This window comes from Vigna radiata, unplaced genomic scaffold (genome assembly GCF_000741045.1).
Source record: "Vigna radiata var. radiata cultivar VC1973A unplaced genomic scaffold, Vradiata_ver6 scaffold_160, whole genome shotgun sequence".
NCBI lineage: Eukaryota > Viridiplantae > Streptophyta > Magnoliopsida > Fabales > Fabaceae > Vigna > Vigna radiata.
Genome location: NW_014542361.1, coordinates 746,619 through 769,318, shown reverse-complemented (window position 1 = coordinate 769,318; position 22,700 = coordinate 746,619). Strand labels below are relative to the sequence as shown.

Below are 22,700 nucleotides of genomic sequence, written 5' to 3'. Positions count from 1 at the left end.
TACGTTCTCTCTTAATTCATCAATTGAGCAATATCACAAAGGAAAGAAAATAAATAATCAGTTTATATGAGCAAACCTTTTGGGTGGAAAAATGCAATATCTAGGAGAAAAAGTGTGGTATAAAATAATAAAAAAAAAAAGGTGTGATTTAAATATTAATTATGAAGGAAGAAAAGTGTACATATTTTATAGCACAGAATCCGAAGCATTAAAACTCGGGTGAGATCCGTGGATTATGTTTTGTTGATTGAGCGAAAAGGTTGAAATGATACTGGTTGGGTGGAATAGTATCGATTATTCTAGTCTTATTTTTCTACCTGCGAATTTTCCAATGAATATTCAATTGCTCCACACTGGCATTTCGTCTTTCTCATGTAGATAGCTATGATGGGTGAATTTATATATATGATTTGAGACTATCTTCAAGATACGAAGATCCTCTTCTGCTTAATTCGTTGCCTAATCTACTACCATACAATGAAAAAACCATGTGAAGACGGATTTCCCCTACCAAATCACTGATATTTATGGACAAAACTCTTCATATTGCGCTTTTCCCAAGATGATCGGAAGATCACTGCAATCTCTTTTTACAACTTTTTAAAATCATTCTGAACCCATTTCTAACAAAACCTGCACACATGCACGTCTAACAGTTCACTCATAATGAGGTTTGTGGTCCATATATAAATTATAGTGTGACGTTGAAATTGTTGTTGAAGATGGTGTATGATATTTGGTCCTTGAATATAGGTGGACAAAGAAGAAGAAGAAGAAGAAGAAGATAGGATTTTTTATGTGTTTGACGTTTAGTTTAGGTTTTATGATGATGATGAGGAAGTGAAATATCTGGAAGAAAAAGAGGGTGGTGTCGAGAAATAATTGTGGAAAAGAGTGTTGTGTGTTAGATGAGAAAGAACAAAAACAGAAAAAAGCAGATGAGAGATAGAGTATAGTGTTGCATGGTTTGAGAATATTGTATTGCATTGCATGTGGGCAATATAGAAGGAAGGAGAGAGCTTAAAGTTGCGGATACTGGTTGAAACACATAGGTGTAGCTAGGTATGAAAAATAAATGGTTAAGATGAAATGTTATGTGAGGTTTGTTTGGATGTTGATGTGATGTGGTTGAAAAGAAAAGCAGAAAAGTACAATACCTGAGACAGTGATATGTGTAAGAATATGAGACCGTATAAGTGTGGGTGAAGAAGGTCAATGACCCTACATTCTGCACTGTCCATAGAATTGGGTCCTTGTCGCTTCTCTCAGGAACATAAATTATATTTTTATTTGGAAGAGCCTTGCCTTACAGTATCTTTGCCACAACACCCGAATCAATGCTTCTTTTTATAAGAAAACGATATTTTAACATCATATTTCTATAATATTTTGATATTACATACCTGTTAAAAAATGTGGTTGAATAATTTTAAATTAAAAAAAAAAACTTTAGTTTTTTTCTTTTAAACATGCTTTTGTCTCAATTTTTTAATTTAAAATCGTTCAACTATATTTTAACATATCTACTGTGTTAAAGTGATCTTAAAATATCATTTTCCTTTTTATAATGGCCTGCCTTCGCTTCTGGAATGGACGCATAAAACATTCATTTCCTCACCTTTTCTTTCTTTCTTACTTTCTCAAAAAACATTGCTTAGTCTTTCACTTTCACTCACCTATGCCTAAGTCTTCCACTTCAACTCAATTCAAGCTTCATTTCATTGCTTCAGTTAAAAGTAAAAAAATAAAGAAAATCGAATGGAGGAATTCAACCAAAATGTTCATTTTTCACTCATTTAATGTTTTTTGCTTTTCTTTCTTAATATAAATGTCTAAATGAAAAAAAAAAAATTGATTCAGTTTAATGTGTGGTTGCATTTTAATTTATTTACATGTGTTTAAAATATGCACAACATGTGTAGACGAAAATTTTAGAGAATCCGAAATTTAGAAAATTGAATTCAGACCTATAGTTTTTACAAAAGTTTAAATTTCTTTCTTAAGAATGAAGATTTGCATTAAAATGAATACAATCATGTTCTTAATTTCTTTTATCAGTACTTACATGTTTTTTTTTATCATAATAAAATAAAAAAAAATTAATATTCTTTTACTCACTTTCTCGCTTTCAAAACAGTCTCGCTTTTTATTCTCTTTCTCTTTCATTCTTTCCTTTTTCACTTCTTTAATCAAAACAAAGCTTAGATCTTATTAGATAATAGATATGTTTAATTTAAAAGGCAGAAAATAGTAATTTTAAGAGTAGTTTAGAAGGTAAAAATTTTAGGCCTTTTTTTATCGGATTGTAATAAAAAAAATTGAACTTTATGGGAGGGTGCTAATAGAAATGTGAAGAAAAACTCTTTCTCTTCCAGAATAACACTCTTGCTTTCTTCTTTTTTTATTCTTCTTCCCCTTCTTAACTAAACCAAAATCAAATTTGAAATCGAGAAAAATTGAGGAAAGCAAAGGTGTGACATCCCAAGAATATACGTCATGCATATAATAATAAGACGTCATCCATTATAATAAAGAAAGCAGTTGGAGTGCAGACAGGCAGTTAAGAGTCTTGAGTATAGGGATTACAGTTATCCAAATTGAGTAGGAATTTAAAACTTGAAGCACTAAAGTATTTCAGAATAACATAAGAAGGAATTGTTTGTAGATAACATAAGGGGGTCATGAAATCTCCTAGCAGAACTAAGCAGCTGCATCGCTGTTCTCCTCCAAGACTGTCTCCAGAGTAACATCCTCGCCATCTGCTCCCATCCAAAATGGATGATCATCGCAAGAGAAAACACGCAGACATAGCACAACACAACCAAATGCAAGGGTGAGCTAACTATATAAAGACATGCAATTATATTCACATATACATATCAAAATTAATCTCAAGTCAAAAGTATGCAAACCAGACAATACATGACATAGATCCTAACATATTATCTTCTAGACTTGACTCGTCCGGACTTTAGAATGATAGTCGAGCTATGGCGGGTCATGCACCCGTGGTGGCTTGTGATACTTAGGCTCCCCCGCCTTGGGCTCCCCCGCCCTGCCACTCACGAGGTTAGTCTGTTCCGCGCCTTGGAGCATGATGGAAGCCTCCAAGACTAAGACCTCCTGCTACTCCTCACCACATGGTTCAACCTCTCTAAGTGAGTTTGATTGACCATTGGAGCGTCAAGAAGACCCCCAAGACTGAGCTCCTACTTTCATTCTAAAACACTAAGAATCTCTCCGAGAGATTCTACACAAATGGAACTTAATTTACTTTTACACAGATGGAACTTAGTTTACCACTTGGATCGTACTTTCATCACTTTGTAACCATATACTTTATGCCACAATCAACACATACATAATAATTCCTCAGGTTAAATTATAAAAATCGCTTATATCATTTTTTTAACTTATTCGTACCTACTAACAAAACAACAAGCTTATTTGTTATTATATATTTTAATTTTATAACAACTAAAAGTTTAATCACACACTAAAATTAATAATTCTAATAATAAATATATAATAATATAAATATTAAATAAAACCATTCTAATATTTATATATATAATATAATACTAAATACAACTAAGATAACTAACGTTTCTAATATTTAAACAATCCCATACAAATAAAACAACGATTTTAACATATTATACATCATATAATATATAAAAATATAATATATTATAACCTATTGCTAATGGTAAATTTATGCTCTAGAGACACTTAACCAACATAAATATTCCATTCATGTTTCAAGGTGGATCCCACCTAAGTCACCACTTTCATGCTTTTTCCTTCAAGCTAATTTTCTCACGTACACCAACCACCATTCATTGCATCATGTTTATTTATTTATTTATTAATTTTAATTAATATTCCATAAAACTAAAATCTCTTCCATAAAACCATTTTAAATTCTTTCTTTTGTTTCTACTGTTCATTAACCACAAATATAACACTTCTTTTTCAATTATTTTATTATTATAATCTCTTTTTTTTTTTTTCCTAACTTAGTATCCCACCACCTCTGAACCAAACTCCACTCAACAGTAACATTTTCTTCTCCTTATAAAAGCTTACCCCAACACTTACATCCAGCAACTACTTAACACCCCCTAAACCCAATATTTTCTTCTTCTTCATAACCTAAAATATTACTTCTGATTGCAAAACCTTTCCATGCAAAGCAAAAATCCGTGCCTTTCCATTCCTTCCCTCCGACGAGAATAACCATTCTTCCGAGTGCTAAAAAAAAATTGCCGTGAGGCCTACCACCTGTACTAACCAACCATTCTCCCAATTCCCGAAAACACCATTGAATAACTCTCTTCTCTGCCTTTAATTACTACCCTTAAATCTTACTTCTCCATACAGTAAAACATATATATCTCCTGCAACCCAAGATTTCACATCCTAACCACTTTCTCTCTTTTATCACTACTCAATACTTAACCTTTACCATATTCTAAATTCTCCCCACTACCGACACAGACGTACAAAACATGCCCCTGCTTTCTTTCTTCTAAATCTCAATCACGTAAACCCTTGATATAAATTCTCCCCCATTTAATCATTCATTTTATTTACCTTCTCTACTTTCCCAATAACCCTTCTTCTTTCATTTTCTCTACATCACCAGACAACCACAAACCTACACTATCTCTTCCTTTACGTGAAACACTAACCTTTCTACATTCCCAGACCAAAACTTAAACACCTCTCCAACTTTTCTAAAACCAGCGAACCTAAGTTTCTTCATCTCTAAACTTTCCAAAATATATTACATTATAATGTTTTATATTCAATCCTAACCGAATAAAAGATTTCTTCCATCAACGCAGAACCCAGAATATAACCAATGCATACCTCTCCTAACAGTCCAAATTACCACAATCAAGTTCATCAAAACACGCCATAGACAATCAATCACAGGTTCATCATTTTGCACAATCCAATTCATGCTCAACAGGTATATAAAACAGTGAGAAATGCAATTCAAACAGTACATCGGTTTCAAATCCAATATGCATATATTTTATAAAATAAATTCACACAAAATAATTAGCTCCCCTTACCTTTTGGTTCTCACAGCACAGTTCCTAAAAGCGTCCTAACAGTACCTCCGCACAGAGGTAATTCCGATAGTACCTACAAGCTACCAAATTGGTGTAGAGCATAGTCTTTAGGACTTGATAGGATAAGGAAAATAAAAATAACTCTACTTGCAAGGTAGAACCTTTGCATGAGTAAAACCCTAGGGTGCGCAGAATGGGAAATTACCTTATCAGTGGAGAGACGCGAAACTAATCAGATGGATTGGAAGCTCTCGACTCCGGGAACGTAGGGGGACCACCTATTTGAAATAACAACGGTGGAAATTTGAGAAATTGGTACAGAGAAGGTGGAGCAAGGTTAGAGAAAAGTCAGAGAAAATAAGAAATCTGAGTTCTAGAGAGAGAAGGGAAATGAGGAAATGAAAATCTGAATTGGGGAAAGGGACCCCTCTCAAGGCCATGTGACCAATTCGAGTGGGCCCGCTGCCCTTATTAGGCCCAATGACTTATTTATTTTTCTGAGGCCCTTACAAAAGGAATCGAAAAAAAAAATTGAGAAATCGAAGAAAATAATAAAATTCGAAAGAAATTATGAAATTGAAGGAAAGATTAATAAAGGGATGATTATATAGAAAATGTCAATGAATGAGTTAATCGATGATCAAGAAAAAGAAAAACTCAAAATGTAAAAAAAAAAAAAGCACTCATAAAATAAAATCGAAGAGAAAGTTACACGACAATCGAATGGGGCGTTGAGTAAAACTAATTGGAGCAAATGTAGGTTTAAGAAGCATAACAGGTTTAATAAGCATAACAGGTTTAATAAGCATAACTGGTTCAACGTGAATGATTTTTAATTTAACTTTTTATTCTAATTATTATTTAATTTAACTTTTTATTTTCTTTTAACTTAATTATCAAAAGGAGGGAGAAATATCAATAAGTTATTTGTGTCCAAAAGAGGGTGATATATTGTATTAAAAAAAAAAAAAAACTTTGAGAACACCTCAAACTGGATAATGGCAACTCCAGTGCAAATTGTTGCAATTTGGGCAACCATTTTAGTTTATTTGTTTTATCAGTTCTTGTTTTATCTTTGATAGTTTAGTTAATTGTATTTACTTTCTTGCATCTTTACCTTGTTACTTCCTTTATTTTCTCGTTCGTTTATGCTTTGCGCAATTTTATTTTATTGCAATATTTGTCTTTCAAACCATACTACTTTAATTCACATTCTTCTTTGTTATTATCGTTCACATTATTGAGAACAAGATTATTTAAGACTTTCTAAAATTCCATTTATTAGAATGAAACACATAAGTTCTTAATTAATTAACATTTACACGAGAAGACAATTTAGTGAATTAGATATATTTGTAAAATTGATTCACAATATAAATGGTTTACAAATAAACTTTGTATTAATTGTTGAATCTTGAATTAAAATACTCTAATTTGAGAAACAATATGTTTGTTAGTTCAATTAGAAGAATCCACTAAAAATACTTGAACATGCATTGAGTCAAATTCACAAGAAACAAATTGACATGCTTTGTGCAACACTTGTGTATTTAGGTATTTAGTATTTTTACAACCAATATAAATTTGAAAAGTGTGAACAATGTATGAGATTGAAAAGTGATTGAGTAACTATGGCTCAAAATACACAAAGTTCAATCATTTGGGCAACTGGTGGATTAATGTCTCCTTTTACTAATGTTAATCAGAATCGTGAGAGTGCGAACCACATGAGTTACTAGTAGTAAAAAAATTGGTCAAAATACATCTACGATGCAAATAATGAGTAGTCCTATAACTACTTATGTTAGACCCCACATGAGTACGAGGACATAACATATATCCTATGGAGGAGGTTTTAATGGGGCTAGGTCATCTATGCCTAATCCTAATGAGAGAAATCCATGGGGGCATGCCTACATAACCTGCCTAGTTCTAATAAGATGAGGTTCACATAGATTTGAATTTGAAAGAGGCATTGGGAGAAATAATATCGATTTTGATACCATGGGGGTTGGAAATCATAAGACAACAAATAGATGATAGCAATTATGAAACGGTAAATGTGTTATCAAGTCAAATCACCACTGTTTTGAATTTTTATTCAAGCTACATCTTATAGATTTCAAAGATTAACATAACAATGGGCTTGAATAAGAGATGTTTTAGTAGTTTTTTACGTAAAAACACTATTACTACTTTAAATCAATACATGTGACGATCGGATGCCATGAAACAACAAAATATACCAAGAAGTATAGGTAGCTTGTAGTATAATAAGTGTTGTATCCACGTGGATTTGATGGAATGCACAATGCTTATCGGTAAAATAATAAATGGGTTGTAAGATGTACAAAACAAAATTGGTTCATGAAAACAAAGTGAAATATGTTGTAAACTATTTGGATTTGAAAATTTTGACCTCTAGATGATTAAATACGTGCTGAAGTTCTACTTCACCACTTAGTTCCTCTATTGTAATGGCTTGTTGTTAAATATGATGCTGAAAATAATCAAGTCTCGAGAATTCTCTTTGAATGTAACATTAGGTCCATCCTTGACACCTAGAGTCTAGGATCATAAAATTTTAGTATGATTCCTCAATGACTTTTTGAACGGATCACCTGTCTTAAGATCAAGACTCTCACTAGTACAAAAATCGCGTACAACGAATATTTTGGGCTTTAAATGGCGAATTCGCAAACGACGTCATATCAGGAGACATTAAATTGACGTCGAATTTTAAAACTTTGACGTTAAGTTAACGTTGAATTTTGTCAATATACGATGTTAACTTAATGTCGAATTTTGTCAATATACAACGTTAATAATTTTTTTTTTGTTTTTTTAATTAATTGTGATTTTTTTCAACTCTACGAGACCTGAAAAATAGAAAAACAACAAATTTCAGTTCTTGGTATTTTATAACGCATGAACTATGAAAGTGTAGTATAGTATCAACAACAAACAACAATAACCAACAACAAACAAGTTCAACCAAACAACAACAACAAACAAGTTCAACAAAAAAAAACAACAAATAAGTTCTTCAAAACGAAAACGAAAACTAACCTTCAAAAGGTGGGTTCATCGGAATAAAGTGTCGTCACCAGTGAGAGAGAAAGCAGAATGTGCTTATGAAGGACAAGAACACGAAAATAATTGGTGAAAACAAACGAAAATCATACATAAAGTAGTTAATTAACATGCATTTGTATCAAATGAAAAAAAAATTACATGTGATGGTCGTCAAACTTTGTTCGAGAAAAGTTTGAGAAGAGAAAAGGGTCTCACACGCTAAGGTAAAGTGAATGAATTTTTAATTTTCCGCTCAAATTTTTAATAAATTCACTAACCTTTTAACATCTAACGCTAGGACATTCGACGTTTTATATCCTTTTACCTCGAATTACAATTATAAACGACGTTTAACAATTGCATTTATTTACAAAAGTGCCACTGATCATTTTTAACGTTGGCTATTCAGTGGTTGGACGTTGAACACATGTCGTTATACGTTGTTTTTGCACTAGTTTCTATAGCCAATTGCAGCCTTAAATATATTCTTATCATCTAAAAGCATGTAGGAGAATTGATTGGACCGCAACTTGAAACTAGTTTCCGCTCAATCTCAAGCTAGTGAAATAAGATAAGTGATCAGTTCATTCAATAATAAGCATAAACCAATTCACAAACATGTAATTAAAAGCAAGCATTCATAAATAAAACAATACCAAATGCAAGAGAATTTACATCTCAGTTCAACATCTAGTAGATTTAGCTCCTTATAATAGATGAAAAATGTTTAATAAAAGGAAGGCATTCCATCTCCTAACTCTCTAATAATGTTCTTTTAAGTATAAAGGAAGTGTGTGAGAAAACTCTCTAAAGTCTCTCTCTAAATCTCTCTACAAATATGTCTAGAAAAGTCTCTTAAAACAAAGAGGTAATTACGTTTTTATAAGCATTCCAGAGTGTGGCTTCAACGATGATGTCTTGGCTCTAGCTGCGAAGTTTCCTCCAAAGTGGGTTAGGCCTTGTGCTTATGTGCTGGAGCTCTTAAAATAACCCCTAAATAAGGTGTTAGGAAACAGGTTGGCTTCGTTTTACACCCAGAGGGGGGGGGGGGGTTGAATTAGTGTTAGTTCAAATTTAAAATCTTTTCGCAATCTTGATATGAAAATTCAAAGCTTTTGATCTTTCCTTGAAATGCAAGTTATTGAAAAATGTAATGCAGCGGAAAAAGTAGTTGATTGCTAAACAGGTATAGTCGACTGAATTTAAAGAGTGCAGGGATAGAGAAAATCAAACACTGATTTTTATACTGGTTCGGCCAACAATGCCTACATTCAGTGTCCTTCCAACCTTGGAAGCAAATGCACTATAATGGTTGCGGTTTTTACAGCAAGGAATTTATAGAAGCACCACGCAAAAATATAAATCTCCTCTCTAACCCAAAACCAAATATAGTTACACACAAAAACCAGAATTGCAGCAAGAATCCCCTCTCCTGCAATCTACACCCACGTTGAACAATCTTCAACGTGTCACCAGCACTCTTCACAGGTTACCAAGTCTATCACAGTACGCTTCACAGGTTGCCAAGCCTATCACAATACACTTCAACGTGTCACAACAAATATAAGTTCATAAAAGTACTTGTGAGCTTTTCTTTAGAAATGTGTAAAGATAATCAAAATTATTTTAACACACATTTCAATACAAGCATGTTCCAAACATATAACACATAGTCAATCATAGGAACATCCATGCAAAATAACAACACATGTTCAATAAAGATATTGATCAAAATAGTATAGCACATCAATTGAACATGTAGCACTGAAACATATGTACTGTTATTAAGCAGTGTGTTGTCATCATCAAAAACCAGTTTGATATAGAGTTTGTGTTGTCAACAATCTCAACAATCTCCCCCTTTTTTTATGATGCACAACCATGATTAATAACTCAACCATGATTAATAACTCAACCATGTTTGCTCACTTCCACAAATAACAGAGTAATAATAAATTTCAAAATCAGTTCAGATCATTCATTTACTCTGCAAATACAACACAAATATCATCAAGCAGATAAAGTATAATATAGCAAATCTCCCCATATAGACTTACAAACATACACTCATTAAAACTCTCCCCCTTTGTGCATTAACAAAAAAGGAATGCTTGACATTTATGCAGATTTTAAATCAGAGAAGCATTAAACAAATATGCAGTTTCAAAATAGTAATGATTCTCTCTCAATCATAATTTCATCACAATAATATATGTAAACTCCCCCTGAAATGTAGGTGTGTGTGATGAAACATTGTGTAAAGAAGTGATACTTCCCCTGTCATTATGCATGGGTTTCAAAGACAGTTTGAAGCAAAATGCAGAATATCACAAATTTATCTCCAGTTTAAGCACAAATTTGTATCATTGGTACACAATTCAAGCACATATATGCAATGACACAAATATCAACAATCTCACAATATTATCTCAATTAAGATATGAAATCAGATAAAGAACAAAGATAATATCAAATTAAAAATGATTTAAGCAGTCAGTAAGGGTAGAGACAAATTCCAGTCTTGGAATTTTTTAACCCAGTTTAGACGCAGTCGAATGCATTAAATCATCAGTCGAATGCATTGCTTTCCCAAATGTTGAATTCCAATTGTATATGTCCAAAGCATTGTCCTTCCTGCAAAANCTTTCAACAACCTTTTCCAGATCAAGTATAGTGGTTATGCAAGAATAATATTTCATCATATCTGAAGTCAATGTAAAAGAATGCATGACAGTTATAGCATAGTTGACTTCAATCACAGCACAATCGAATCAATCAAACAGAGTATCAGATTTTATTTGACAGTTTAACTGAATGGTTAAGTATATGGATTGATTCAAACCTCTAATATTATTTCCTTGATAGAAAAGATATTACATTGATCGAGCACACAAGGAAATACAAGCAAAACATTAAAATCATCAAAAGAATGGCTTTATATGCCATTATACAAAATGAAAAAGATCTAGTCTAGTACATGATTATTAATTTTTCTTTCTCTTCTTGTTAAGGAAGGTCTTGAGAACCATATCATTAGCATTTTCCTCATATATTGTCTCTTCACTGTCATCATTACTTCTTTGAGATGATCTTTCAGAGGAGTCAACATTTTCAGGGTTTTCATATTCTTGGCAATTGTTTTTTTGTTCATTTATCCATTTCTTGATCTCAGCCAGTTCCTTTAGAACAATCCTTTCAAACTCATTCTTTCCTCTATATTGATTCACCTGAGAAGTTGATGGTGCACTGATGAGCTATCGCAACCCACACAAAATTTAATATGCATTAAAGAATGCAATATAGACTAGGAAGTGACTCCTAGGTCGTCTCTCAAGGACCAAATGTGGTTCGAGAATCAGGTCTAACACGAAGTGGGGGGTTGTGAAAGTGTTCTTGCAAGGAAAATAAAATTAAAGTAAAACTAGAAATTAAATACAACCAACCATAATTGAAAACATTAAAATAACTGAACAAAGCATGAAGACCGAACGGTCCTACAAATGACCGAATGGTTCTACATTGAGACTAAACGGTCTCTAAAACAAGATTAGTAAACTAATTAAAATGCAACAAATAATAAAGAAACATTTGGCATGTTATCCTGACACAACACTTAAGCTAAAGAAATAAAATGCTATTCATCACGAAATCAACACTTAAAAAGAAAACCCTAATAGTAAAGCAAGATAAATGAGCTAGGTGCTTCCATTAATGCATTAAAATTATCAGTGCAAGCTTAAAGTTAAATAAAGTAAAACACCATAAAACAAAAATAAAACAACATCAAATTAAAAATAACACATGACATTGAAAATAAAATTTAGGACTAAACTACTTCATTCTAGAAAAAAAAGTAAGAAACTTCTCCAAAAAAATTCAGCTGTGTGCTTCCAAAAAATAATCAAATTCTGGAATGTGCTAGCAAATTAAACGCATGGTTTACCAATTAATCACTGAATTCCTCTTTTCTCCAAAGCCAATGAAAATTACCACTGCACCACCCTATGCTCGGTTGATGCTTCCAAATAAAAAAAAAATTAAAAATACTTTTGTAGCTTCAAGGACGTGTACTGCAACCAAAAATCAAGCAACTTGCTTTCTAAAGTAAATCAACCCATTAAATGCAGAAGAGAAAAAAAATGTGATTCTCCCTTCCATGAATGTCGTAAATCAAAGTATAAAAAGAGATTGTTTTTTTATTCCTTGGTAGCAACGTAACAAGCAACAAAAAAAAGAAAAGAGATTGTTTCTTCATTCCATGAACCAAAAGCGTGATAGCAGCAGCTATACTAAAGTGAAATCAACATTTTTGCCAAAAGGAATTTAATCACCACCTACCATCCACATTTTTGAAAGCAAGTAAATGAATGGCATTTGATAAATGCAAGCAGCGTGAAATGAAAAAAAGAATAAAAGGCGCTGGAATTATGCTTCAATCAAAGAGTGCATGAAAAATAAAAATAAAAAAAAGGCAACAGTCAGTAACGTGAGCTCTCATCCATCTAGCATAATCGTGTTTCCCATTTCCCTTTTAATAAAAACAACGTTCAGAGAAAAGCTTCAAAATGAGGGTGCGGCTACTAGACTACCGTGTTGTCCATTCCAGCCAAGTCTCTCCAAAAAAAATGGCGGTTGCAGCCTATCTTAGCTAAGGTCGTGAATCTTTTGTGTCTCCTAAATATGGTGGGATCCACCCTACCCTAGGTGTCATGTGTCTACTTTTTACTATTGGGCTCAACAACAAATTCCAAAAATTGGCTCACAATGTAAAAGTTTGTCTAAAAATTCTAAACTACTAAATTAAAATACAACTAATTCTAAAATGCTTATGGAAGAGTCTTGATTTATTTTGTCTCCATCGTAATGTTCCAAAATTTTCCCTGCAATTAAAAATGCAACTAATTAGCTCAGAATATTCAAATTAATTAAAATTAGAATTTCCGGTCAAATTAAGCACTATTAGCAAAAACGGGAAAATACCGGACAATTAAGCACACTTACCTGATTAAATTAGGTACAATAAACTAAGTGAAATCATGAAAATATTGACTCATCATGCACTTTTGTTGACAGATATTTCATCTTTGTATTTCCAGCCTTCAAATGTTTTCTCCATGTGCATTAAGTGAAGGACAGTTTTATCAACAAGGCTTGAGTTTTGATATTGTTCACTGGATTCACCAATGCATTCCACTCCACAATAAATCAGAATCTTTGAAATGAAGACACAGTAAGGGAGCTTTCCTGATTCTGATTTAGTAACTTTCAGCATATTTTCAGATATGGCAGTAGGCCAGTCCACTTGAATATTTTCCTTCAGGGCTTTTAACAACATTAGATCTTCAGTGGTAGCTTGAGCATAATTTCCCCCTCTGGACATCAGTATATAAGCTATAGTATAGATTTTCAATCCTCCAACAGATTTCCAGATATCATCAATCAGTTTGACATCAATTCCCTTGACTTGAGAGCAGAGGATGCCTTGAACGATCTTCAGATTACGATAGAAAACCTTTACCAAGTCAGGATACCATGGACTTGCCATCTCTACAAATTGGTTTAGTCCCTAACGCTTAATCCATCTTTGAAACTGAAATCCTTCATTTCTAAAGAACTTTAGCTTAAGAAACTTGTGCGTTACAAGGGTTCGCCTTTTCCAGCAATCCAAGAACTTTAACTGAACATCATCATCGCTTATCCACCCATTCAAATCATACACTCTTTTGGAACGTCTAGCAGCCACAAACTTAACCCTTCTCCTGGGTGTGGAACCGGAAGACATTGTAATTTGAGGATGAATAATGACCCTTTCAGATGAAATGAGGATAATAGAGTACAAGATCAATGAGTTTGAATGCAGTGATTTTTGATTGCCAAGATTTTAACACCTCTTTATTGAATATCAAATTGGAGGGAATGCCAAATTTCACATTCGCACCAAAATGAAATTTTAAATTTCAGATTAACAGAGTTTTTCAAATATTCAAAAGAGATAGTCAATTGAATTAATATTAGAGTGGACTTTGACTCATAAAAATCTTTTTCAAGCAAATTCAATTAATCAATCAATTAAGCACACAAAACAAACAATCATACAACAACAAACAATCAATATATGCATGACGCAACAATCAGATACAAATTTACGAGTTGTAGACCCTCAAGGTTTTTGAAATTGTCCATAATTGATTCATCCTTGAGGCAGTTCTGTATCCGCTGCATAACCTGCAAAACAGTTAAGTTTTGGTTGTTGGTACCCATTTAATTTTGGGTCCTTGATTGTCAGTTCTTGTCACATGTTCCTTTGGTATTCATACACATAATCCTTGAGGAACAACAACATGTCTATAGTAACAATTTCAAACAGTGTGACCAACACATCTGCAGTAAAAACATGCATTTCTAGCAGGTTTTCATAAATCATTAAGCTTTCTAGCATTGGTTTCTGTTAGAGTAACCTTTAAATCCACTTCCCTGCGTATTATTATTTTTGCTAGAGGAATTTAATATAGCATCTAGATTGTCACTAGCTTGAGCAAACTCCGCTAGCTTGCTAGTCAAGCAATTAATCTTTTCAACATGTATAAGACAATTTTCACAATCTTTTTCCACAGTAACAGTTTTAATTTCAACATTCTTAGCAGAAGTTAAGGCTATTTCCAATTCCTTTTCTAATCTTTGATTTTTAGTGACAAGGTTATTAATTCGATTTTCAAAATCTCTTCTCTCAGAGCTTAGTCGATTTACCTTGTACTGCAGTCGCATTACTTCAACATGTAATTCTTTGAAAGCATCTTGCAGCAGATCATATTTGACTTCTACAGGCTCATTTGATATGTCTGCATCACTATCATAATCGTCCCATGACACACCTATCATATAACATAAGTTTGATTCCTCATCTTGATCAGAATCTTCATCACTTGAGCTTTCAGATTCAGAATTCTCCCAAGCAATGTAGGCTCCTTTCTTCTTCATGTTTTTGCTTTGAGGAAATCTTTTCTTCCCTTTCTGCTTTGGCTGTAATTCAGGACAGTCAGGCTTGATGTGACCTTCTTTACCACATTCATAGCACTGGACAGTGTTTGTGCTGAAGCTTTTCTTCTTGCTTTGACATGCATGGTTAGACAGTTGACTATCATTTTGCATAAGTGGACTAAATTTTCTTACCATCAAGGTCATTAGCTCTTTGTCGTCCATCACTGTTTCTGTGATATTATTACTTGTGGCCTTCAGAGGAATTGACTTATTTTCTTCAATCTCCTCTTCATCCTTCAGTCTACCAAGTTCTAACTCATGTTCACGTAGCTTCCTAAACAAGGTAGCCATATTCATAGTTGTAAGATCTTTGGATTCAGAGATTGTAGTGACTTTTGGTTTCCAGTTCCTGTTTAGAATTTTCAAAATCTTGATGTTGATCTCTTCTCTATCAAAGGCTTTGCCAAGAGCCATTAGGTGGTTTACAATATGAGTGAACCGTTTCTGGACATCATAGATGTTCTTACCAGCTTTCATTCTGAACAAATCATATTCTTGAATCAATGAATTCTTCTTGGCTCTCTTGACTTCATCTGTACCTTCATGTGTTACCTCTAGAACATCCCACATCTCCTTAGCAGACTTTTACTGGGATATCCTTTAAAATTGATCAATATTTAGCGCTGAGGCAATAATATTCCTAGCTTTAACATCATACTGAGCTTTCCTATTCTCATCTACAGTCCACTCAGTAAAAGGTTTCAAAACAATTTTACTATCAACAGTTTTTGTAGGTACAAATGGACTATTTAGAGTTGCATCCAAGATTCCTCTATCTTGCGATTCAAGGAAGATTTCCATGCGAATTTTCCAAAAAGAATAATTTTCACCAGCAAAACAGAGGTGGTCTGTTTGTTGAAGCACCTTCACTAAAAGTTTGAAAAGTTGAAGCCATCCTCAGGTTTTACAGTTGAATAAAATAAAAACAGAGTCGACTGAATTTTCAAATATCTTATGAAAACTAGCTTTGGTGCCTATTGTTAGGAAACATGTTGGCTTCGTTTTACACCAAGAGGGAGGGTGAATTGGTGTTAGTTCAAATTTAAAATCTTTTCGCAATCTTGATATGAAAATTCAAAGCGTCAGAATGGTCCACTGAGCGCTCAGAGGGAAACCACTCAGCGGCAAAACTGACCGCTGAGCGGTCAGAGCGGCTAGAGGCAAACCGCTGAGCGGTGAATTTAGGCGCCTGGGCGGTTGTCTGTGTTTTTAGCTAGATTCTGTAAATCTTTCTGTAATCTATCTGTTATCTTTTTGGGCTTATATATAGCCCTAGTGCGAATTAGAAAGGGATTCTTTTGGCAGAGAGAACGTCCAGAGCTATTCCACACACCTTGGAGGAGGTTCCTTGGATGCTTAGACTCCATTCAACCAAGTTTAAGGTTATTTCTTCCATTCTTTCATTATTTTCATCTAGTTTCACCATGTCAATGATGTTGTTGGGGAACAATGTAATCTTTTGAAACTCTCATATATTGAAATTCTTATTTATTTCATATGCTTGTCATATACTTATTTATCAATTGTTGGGTTCTCATCTGCGCTCAATGCTTTTATTGTTTAACTCATTCAGTAAAAGATGTTTGTCTTTATCAATATGGGGACGTACGGTAATGTCATGAACTGGTGGGAAATTCCTTGATTATGCCAATATCGCCTAGGGATAAGGGTAGGACGGTCAATTGTATTTGCTTCAGATCGCATTGCATTATTGGTTACTAGGGGAGGCTAGGGATAGCAAGCCGGTAATTAGTAATAGGCTCTTTTCACCAAGGGATTGGGTTAAGGGTAATTAAGAAAGTATGCATGGCAATTAGATAAATAAGTGAATTAAATAAGAAGAGTAGATATATGAGAGTGGATAAGATGAAATTGTAAACCGCAACAACAACATTCATCCATAGTTTCTCAAAACCAACTGAATCAATTGCATTGCATGTTTATTTTTGTTCTTTGCATATAACCACCAAACTAATTCTCTTTTCTCAAGTCTTACGCGATTAGGTTACACGAAAGTTAAGGCCTAAGAGTCCTTTGGGAAAACGATACTTGGACTTACCCGTTTATATTACTTGATAACGATCTAGTACACTTGCAAGGGACTTAACAATTAGCCGAACTTCCTTGGTCAACTAAGACTTTTGCACCTGATACCGAGCGATCATTGCTGTAATTACCATCGGGTCATCCTGATCTAAATCTGAAGCATGGAAATCTTCATTTGTAAAAGTTATAGCAGGCATTGACTTCCTTATTACCTCTTCCCGATTTACACTGCGAAGATGCCTTAGGTGTCATTTTCTCGGTGACACCGTCGAGCCACCACTTGCGAACCCTCCCGATATCGTATTAATGACCCCTCTAACCGATCGCTCCCGACTCCTATCTTGCTGCGATTCTCCCGTTTCTTCTTGTTTCTCTTAGGATGATTGAACTGCGCAAACAACTATCCGGCGCCACTCAAAGATGCCTCCTTATATCGTTGGACAAATTTCTGCAAGTTACCAGCTTGAACTAGACTTTCCAGTTTATCTTTCAAAGTGACACAATCTTCTGTAGTATTGTCCTTATTTTGATGATACCGATAATGTTTACTCTCATCGAGACCTAAGGGCGTTGGCGATCGGACCACCATAAGCAAATTAGCTCTCAAAGCTTCCTCCATTACCCTCGCTCGAGGAGCATTTAGCGGCGTGTGATGAATATACTGTGGAGCCCTAGGTTGATCTCCCCCTTTATGACTACTTCTCTTCTCATTTCTCCCGAACGTTCGTCGATCACTCCTATCTCTTCCCGCTCGGGCTACTGGCTCCTCTTCCTCTCCCCCCCTCTAATGAGCTCTTTCCTCCTCAATTCGAATGAAGCTTGCCAACCTGTTCTGCAATTCTTCCATCGTCTATGGTTCGTCCGCATACAGATAGTCCACAAATGGCCCTGGCCTCAAAGCAATCATTTGGGCACTTACAATCAACCTTTGGTCGACGTTTCTTACTTGTCTTATTGTTCTGTTGAACTGGTCCATGACACTTTAGGAGATTCGTCTCTTCCCTGCTTCATCCTTACTAACGCCGTGTATATCAAACCTGGAACCTTGCTCGACGCGTATTGCTGGCTAAATAATTGTCTTAGTGTGGAAAAGCTGTTTATCGTCCCCGGTGGCAACGAATGGAACCAATCCAACGCCTCTTCCTTCAGCGAGAGGAGAAAACCCTACACCATACTAACTCATTTGACGAATACACGGCCATGGCATCGACGAAAGAACATAGATGCTTGACCAGGTCCGTCGAACCTCCATACTTCTCCATTGACGACAACATCTTATTTTCAGGTATAACAGCTCTCATGACTCGCGCTGTGAAAGGATGGAGTCCTTCAGCCTGATCGGGTTGTTCAACTAATGCCCGATCATTAATCGAGGGATTTTGCTCCCTAGATTTGTCTTGCTGCTCCTCTTCATTACCGCTTAAATAATTGAAGTTTCCTTCTCCCCCACGTCAACCCCTATCTCCATTCTGCCCATTTCTTCCCCCCCCCCCCCCGTCCTCCGTCCCCTCCACCCTGTCCACCTCCTCTTCCTCGTCCATTTCCTCTCCTGCCCTGTTCGTTTCCTCCTCTTCCTCGTCCGTTTCTTCGTCCCCCCCCCCCCCCCCGGTGCCAAATCCTGCATTGTTATTCCCCCTCGCTCCATTTCCCCGTGTTAAAGGATTATCCTCTTCTCCACTGTGAGAGTTGACAATTTCTACATTTACTGATTGGACTGATGGTCCACCTCCTCCATTGCCTCGTTTAGCCCTCATCGCCGCCATCTCTGCCCGCATTTCTTGCATCTGCCTTTGCATCTCTTGTAACAGCTGCAAGGGAAACTCTCTTGCCATTGTGATTGTGTGTGGGTTGTATTAGGAATCTCGGGCCCCACGGTGGGCGCCAAAATGTTTCGGATGTAAGGCCCAAAACTGAACACAATCCCAACTGTCCTCGCCGTGCGTTTCAGAAGATCCTCTCACCTCTACCACCAATAGGTTGTGACCTGCACGTTAGCACTCCGACGCTCAAGTCAGCAAAGTCACAATGAAATTAGTGTAAATGTAATTAGATCAAAAAGTGAAATACCTGGCTAACATTCCTATATGTATAGGCATCAGACTCAAGTAATGGGTATTAACTACCTGTAATCGTTGATCCACGCCCATCAGTTATAACCGTTGCTAACGTGCCCGTGATATTCGCTTCACTAGTCCAATAACCCTGTTACACTATGCCCGCACCTCTTCTTTACTCAACCGGTCGGCCTACCAGCCTTCCCGATCATCTCCCAAGCCTTCCCGATCAACTCCTATTATTCCTCTTACCAACTTATCATCTTTTTTATTCGTCTTCACCTGACCGGCCACCCCCTTACACTACATTCTTGATTTTCTGTTTTGATTTGTGATTCATTGTTTATCTTTGTATATCTTTGTTTGTGTTTTCTTAGGTTTTAGTTCATTCATTACATTTCTTCACTTCATTGTTTTAATTTTTGTGTATGTTATTTTAGGTTTGAGTTCATTTTTTTTTTCATTTTCTTTTGTCATTTTAGGTTTAAATTGATTTGTTACAATTTTTTTTTTTCATTTCAATCTTTGTTTTTATAGCTTTGAGTTCATTCGTTACAAATGTTTTTGGTATAGGTGGGTTTTGTTTTTTTTTTCAATAGATATTGCCTATTCGACTTTATTTGCACTAAATGTGATTTTGATATTCTTTTTTAGCCATTTTGTTAATTTGTACCCATTTTTCATCCTTATTTATTTCTATATGCATTTTTTCTTCCTAATTACAAAAAGGACTGGCATACATCGCTAGCATATTTGATTGTCTAAGTTTTTAGAAATTGCTCAGGGTGGACATTTTACTTGTTTCTTTAGTTTATCGGCCTCTTCGAGGGAGGTTTCTTTCACCACTGAATATGGTTTATGATTTAATGCTATGGTTTATGTTCTATATTATGACTAATGTTGTGGCTAATTTTTCTAGTTTTGTTTTTATTCTTTTAATGTAGTCTTTCTGGCTGTTTTTTTTTTGCAGTACATATTTCTAATTTCATTTTATGTGGTATTTAATGTGGATTATGAGACATTGCTTTATATTTTGAAATCATTGTGTTAATTTATCCAATTTTGATTTACATTTATTTGTATTGTTTTCTTTCAAATTTTTATTATCCTGATTTTGATTACATCATATTATTGTGTCAATGTAAACTTCATGTTAGTTACAACGAAGAAACTTCCTTTTTATCACAAGAAAAAAAAATACAATTATTTATCCATTTTAATTTTATTTGTTATCACTAGTGCAGCGAAGGGAAACGACCGCGGTTGTTTTTCCCTATAGGTCGCGGTTCCAGAACCGCAGCATATATAGCCGCGGTTGACTCCTTAGCCTCTAACTTTTCCACTCTCTGAGTCAAATCTACAATTGATTTCTTGATCTCTGAAGTTTGCTCAAGCATTGTTTTCATGAAATCTTGCAGTGACATTTCAGGCTGAGGTTGATGCCTTTGTTGAGGTGGAACATAAGGTTGCCAGTTCTGATGATACCTATTTGAGGATGAATCATTATAATTCTGGTATGGTCTGTTTCCTCCAAACGTGTTTGCAGCAAAAACTTGAGATCGATTTTCCAAAGTAGTTTCCATCAAGCTTGGACATTCATCAATGTAGTGATCAGTTGAAATGCAAATTCCACACTTCTTACCAATTTGTGGAGTAGAGATTTTAAACATACTTGCAATCTTGTCGAGTTTGCTTTCTAAATTATTCAATCTTTCATCTATCCTCCTTTCATCAACTACACCATTTTCAATTTCATGTACTCCTTTCAACAAAGTTACTGAATTTTCTCTTGTTCCATATTGCTGATTATCTACTGCCTTCCGTTCTATTAGATCTATCCCATCTTCTGGTGACCTGTCTAAGAAAGATCCTCTGCTTGCAGCATCTGCCCACGACCTATCAGTTGGACTTAAGCCTTCATAAAAACTTAGAATGAAGTCTGTCATTTGAAGCTGAGGGCATGAAGCACAAAGTTTCTTGAATCTTTCCCAATATTCACTGAGATTCTCTCTGTCCCTCTGTCTTATATCTTGAATTTCCCTACGGATGGCAGATAGTCTGGATGCAGGAAAATACTTTTCAAGAAATAGTCTTTCAATGGTTTCCCAATTTGTAATCCGTGTAGAGAGATAATACCACCAATCTTGAGCTGTTCCTTGAAGAGTAAAAGGAAAAGCTCTCATCTTCAGGCTTTCTATTGTGATCTTGGGAGATCTGAAATTTTCGCACAACATGTGGAATTGTCTCAAGTGTTTGTGTGGATTCTCCCTTGATAACCCATTGAACTTTGGTAATGAATTTAGTAGGTCAGGTCTCAACTCCCACTCAGCATTAGGATATTCAATGTTACTTTGGGTAACTGTATTATGGGAGGTGGCTAGCTGTCTAATGGTTCTCTGTGCCATTCGGTTTGGATTAGGATCAGGTAAGGGAATGGATGGTATGTTTGTGACTGAAGATGATAAAAGTGGTGTGGCTTCAGATGTAGGAAGTGTTCCTTCAATAGAACACACAAGTTTCAAATTTCTCCGCACCTTACGCATATTCCTTTCAACTTTCGGGTTGATTTAATAGAATTCTCCCGGGTTAGCTCTGGTCATGCACTAAGAATCTGCTTGAAGCTATTTCTCTGTTTTTGACTACTTTTTGTTCTTTCGTTCTTGCTTAAGAAAGAGATTTCAAATGAGATATGAGAAATACTTTGTTTGGGTCCACTCCCAGGAAAGAGAGGTGCGTCACAATGGACAACTTAAGTACCANGTCTTTCCTAGCCAGAGTATATTCAAACTAGCTTTAAGTGTTTCTCAAGATTAAAGCAAGAACAAAGAGTTTTTCTGAAGAATAACTAAATGCTACAAAATAACTCAAACTAAATTAAATGTATATGCGTTAGGAAAAAAAAACAAATGAAAAAAAATAAAAATAAAAATGAGAATCAAAATATTCAAAATACTTACCGTAGTTCCCCGGCAACGGCACCAAATTTGATAAGCTGTCCTTGAAGCTATCAAATTAATACTACTTTTCAAGGCAACTTCAGTATTGCCTAGTAGTATTCAAGAAAGTAGATTGGGCTAAAGTAACCCTAAGTCGTCTCCCAACGAACACGAAATTGCTTTCGAATATCTGAAACTTATGAATGCTATGCAATGCTTAAGGACAAAAGTGAGGATGTTTAAAGGTTGTTGTAAAAAAAATAGAAAACTTAAAAACAATTATGAAGAAACATGCTAATTCCACTGCTTTTCCAAAATAGATTCATCTTCGGTTATTCACAGATCATTGTTCAATTGATTATTGTTTAAGTTTCAAAATAATTAAAGTACATTCTTAATTAATTTGAGGGCGAACATGTAGTTAATCAAAGTACATTCTCAATCAAATGCAAGACCTTTCTAGATTA

At 34.8% G+C, this 22,700-nt stretch overlaps 1 protein-coding gene and 1 long non-coding RNA gene across 2 annotated transcripts; both read right to left on the bottom strand.

Moving 5' to 3' along the window:
* Positions 1-2,497: 2,497 nt before the first annotated feature.
* On the bottom strand, positions 2,498-5,589 carry LOC106779737. The gene is made up of 3 exons (XR_001377207.2): positions 5,290-5,589; positions 5,085-5,157; positions 2,498-2,759 (listed from the first exon to the last, which is right to left on the bottom strand). It is a non-coding gene; the product is annotated as an uncharacterized LOC106779737 (long non-coding RNA).
* Positions 5,590-20,532: 14,943 nt separating this feature from the next.
* Positions 20,533-21,840, bottom strand: LOC106779716. Its single transcript, XM_014667894.1, has 2 exons — positions 21,076-21,840; positions 20,533-20,931 (listed from the first exon to the last, which is right to left on the bottom strand). The coding sequence occupies exons 1-2, from the start codon at positions 21,838-21,840 to the stop codon at positions 20,533-20,535; spliced, it is 1,164 nt and encodes a 387-aa protein (XP_014523380.1).
* Between the last annotated feature and the right edge of the window lie 860 nt (positions 21,841-22,700).

Coding starts and splice junctions, on each gene's coding strand:
- LOC106779716 (XM_014667894.1), bottom strand. CDS start 21,840: ATGCGTAAGGTGCGGAGAAATTTGAAACTTGTGTGTTCTATTGAAGGA. Junction 20,932..21,075: donor ATGGAACAAGAGAAAATTCA/GTAACTTTGTTG, acceptor ATTGGTAAGAAG/TGTGGAATTTGCATTTCAAC.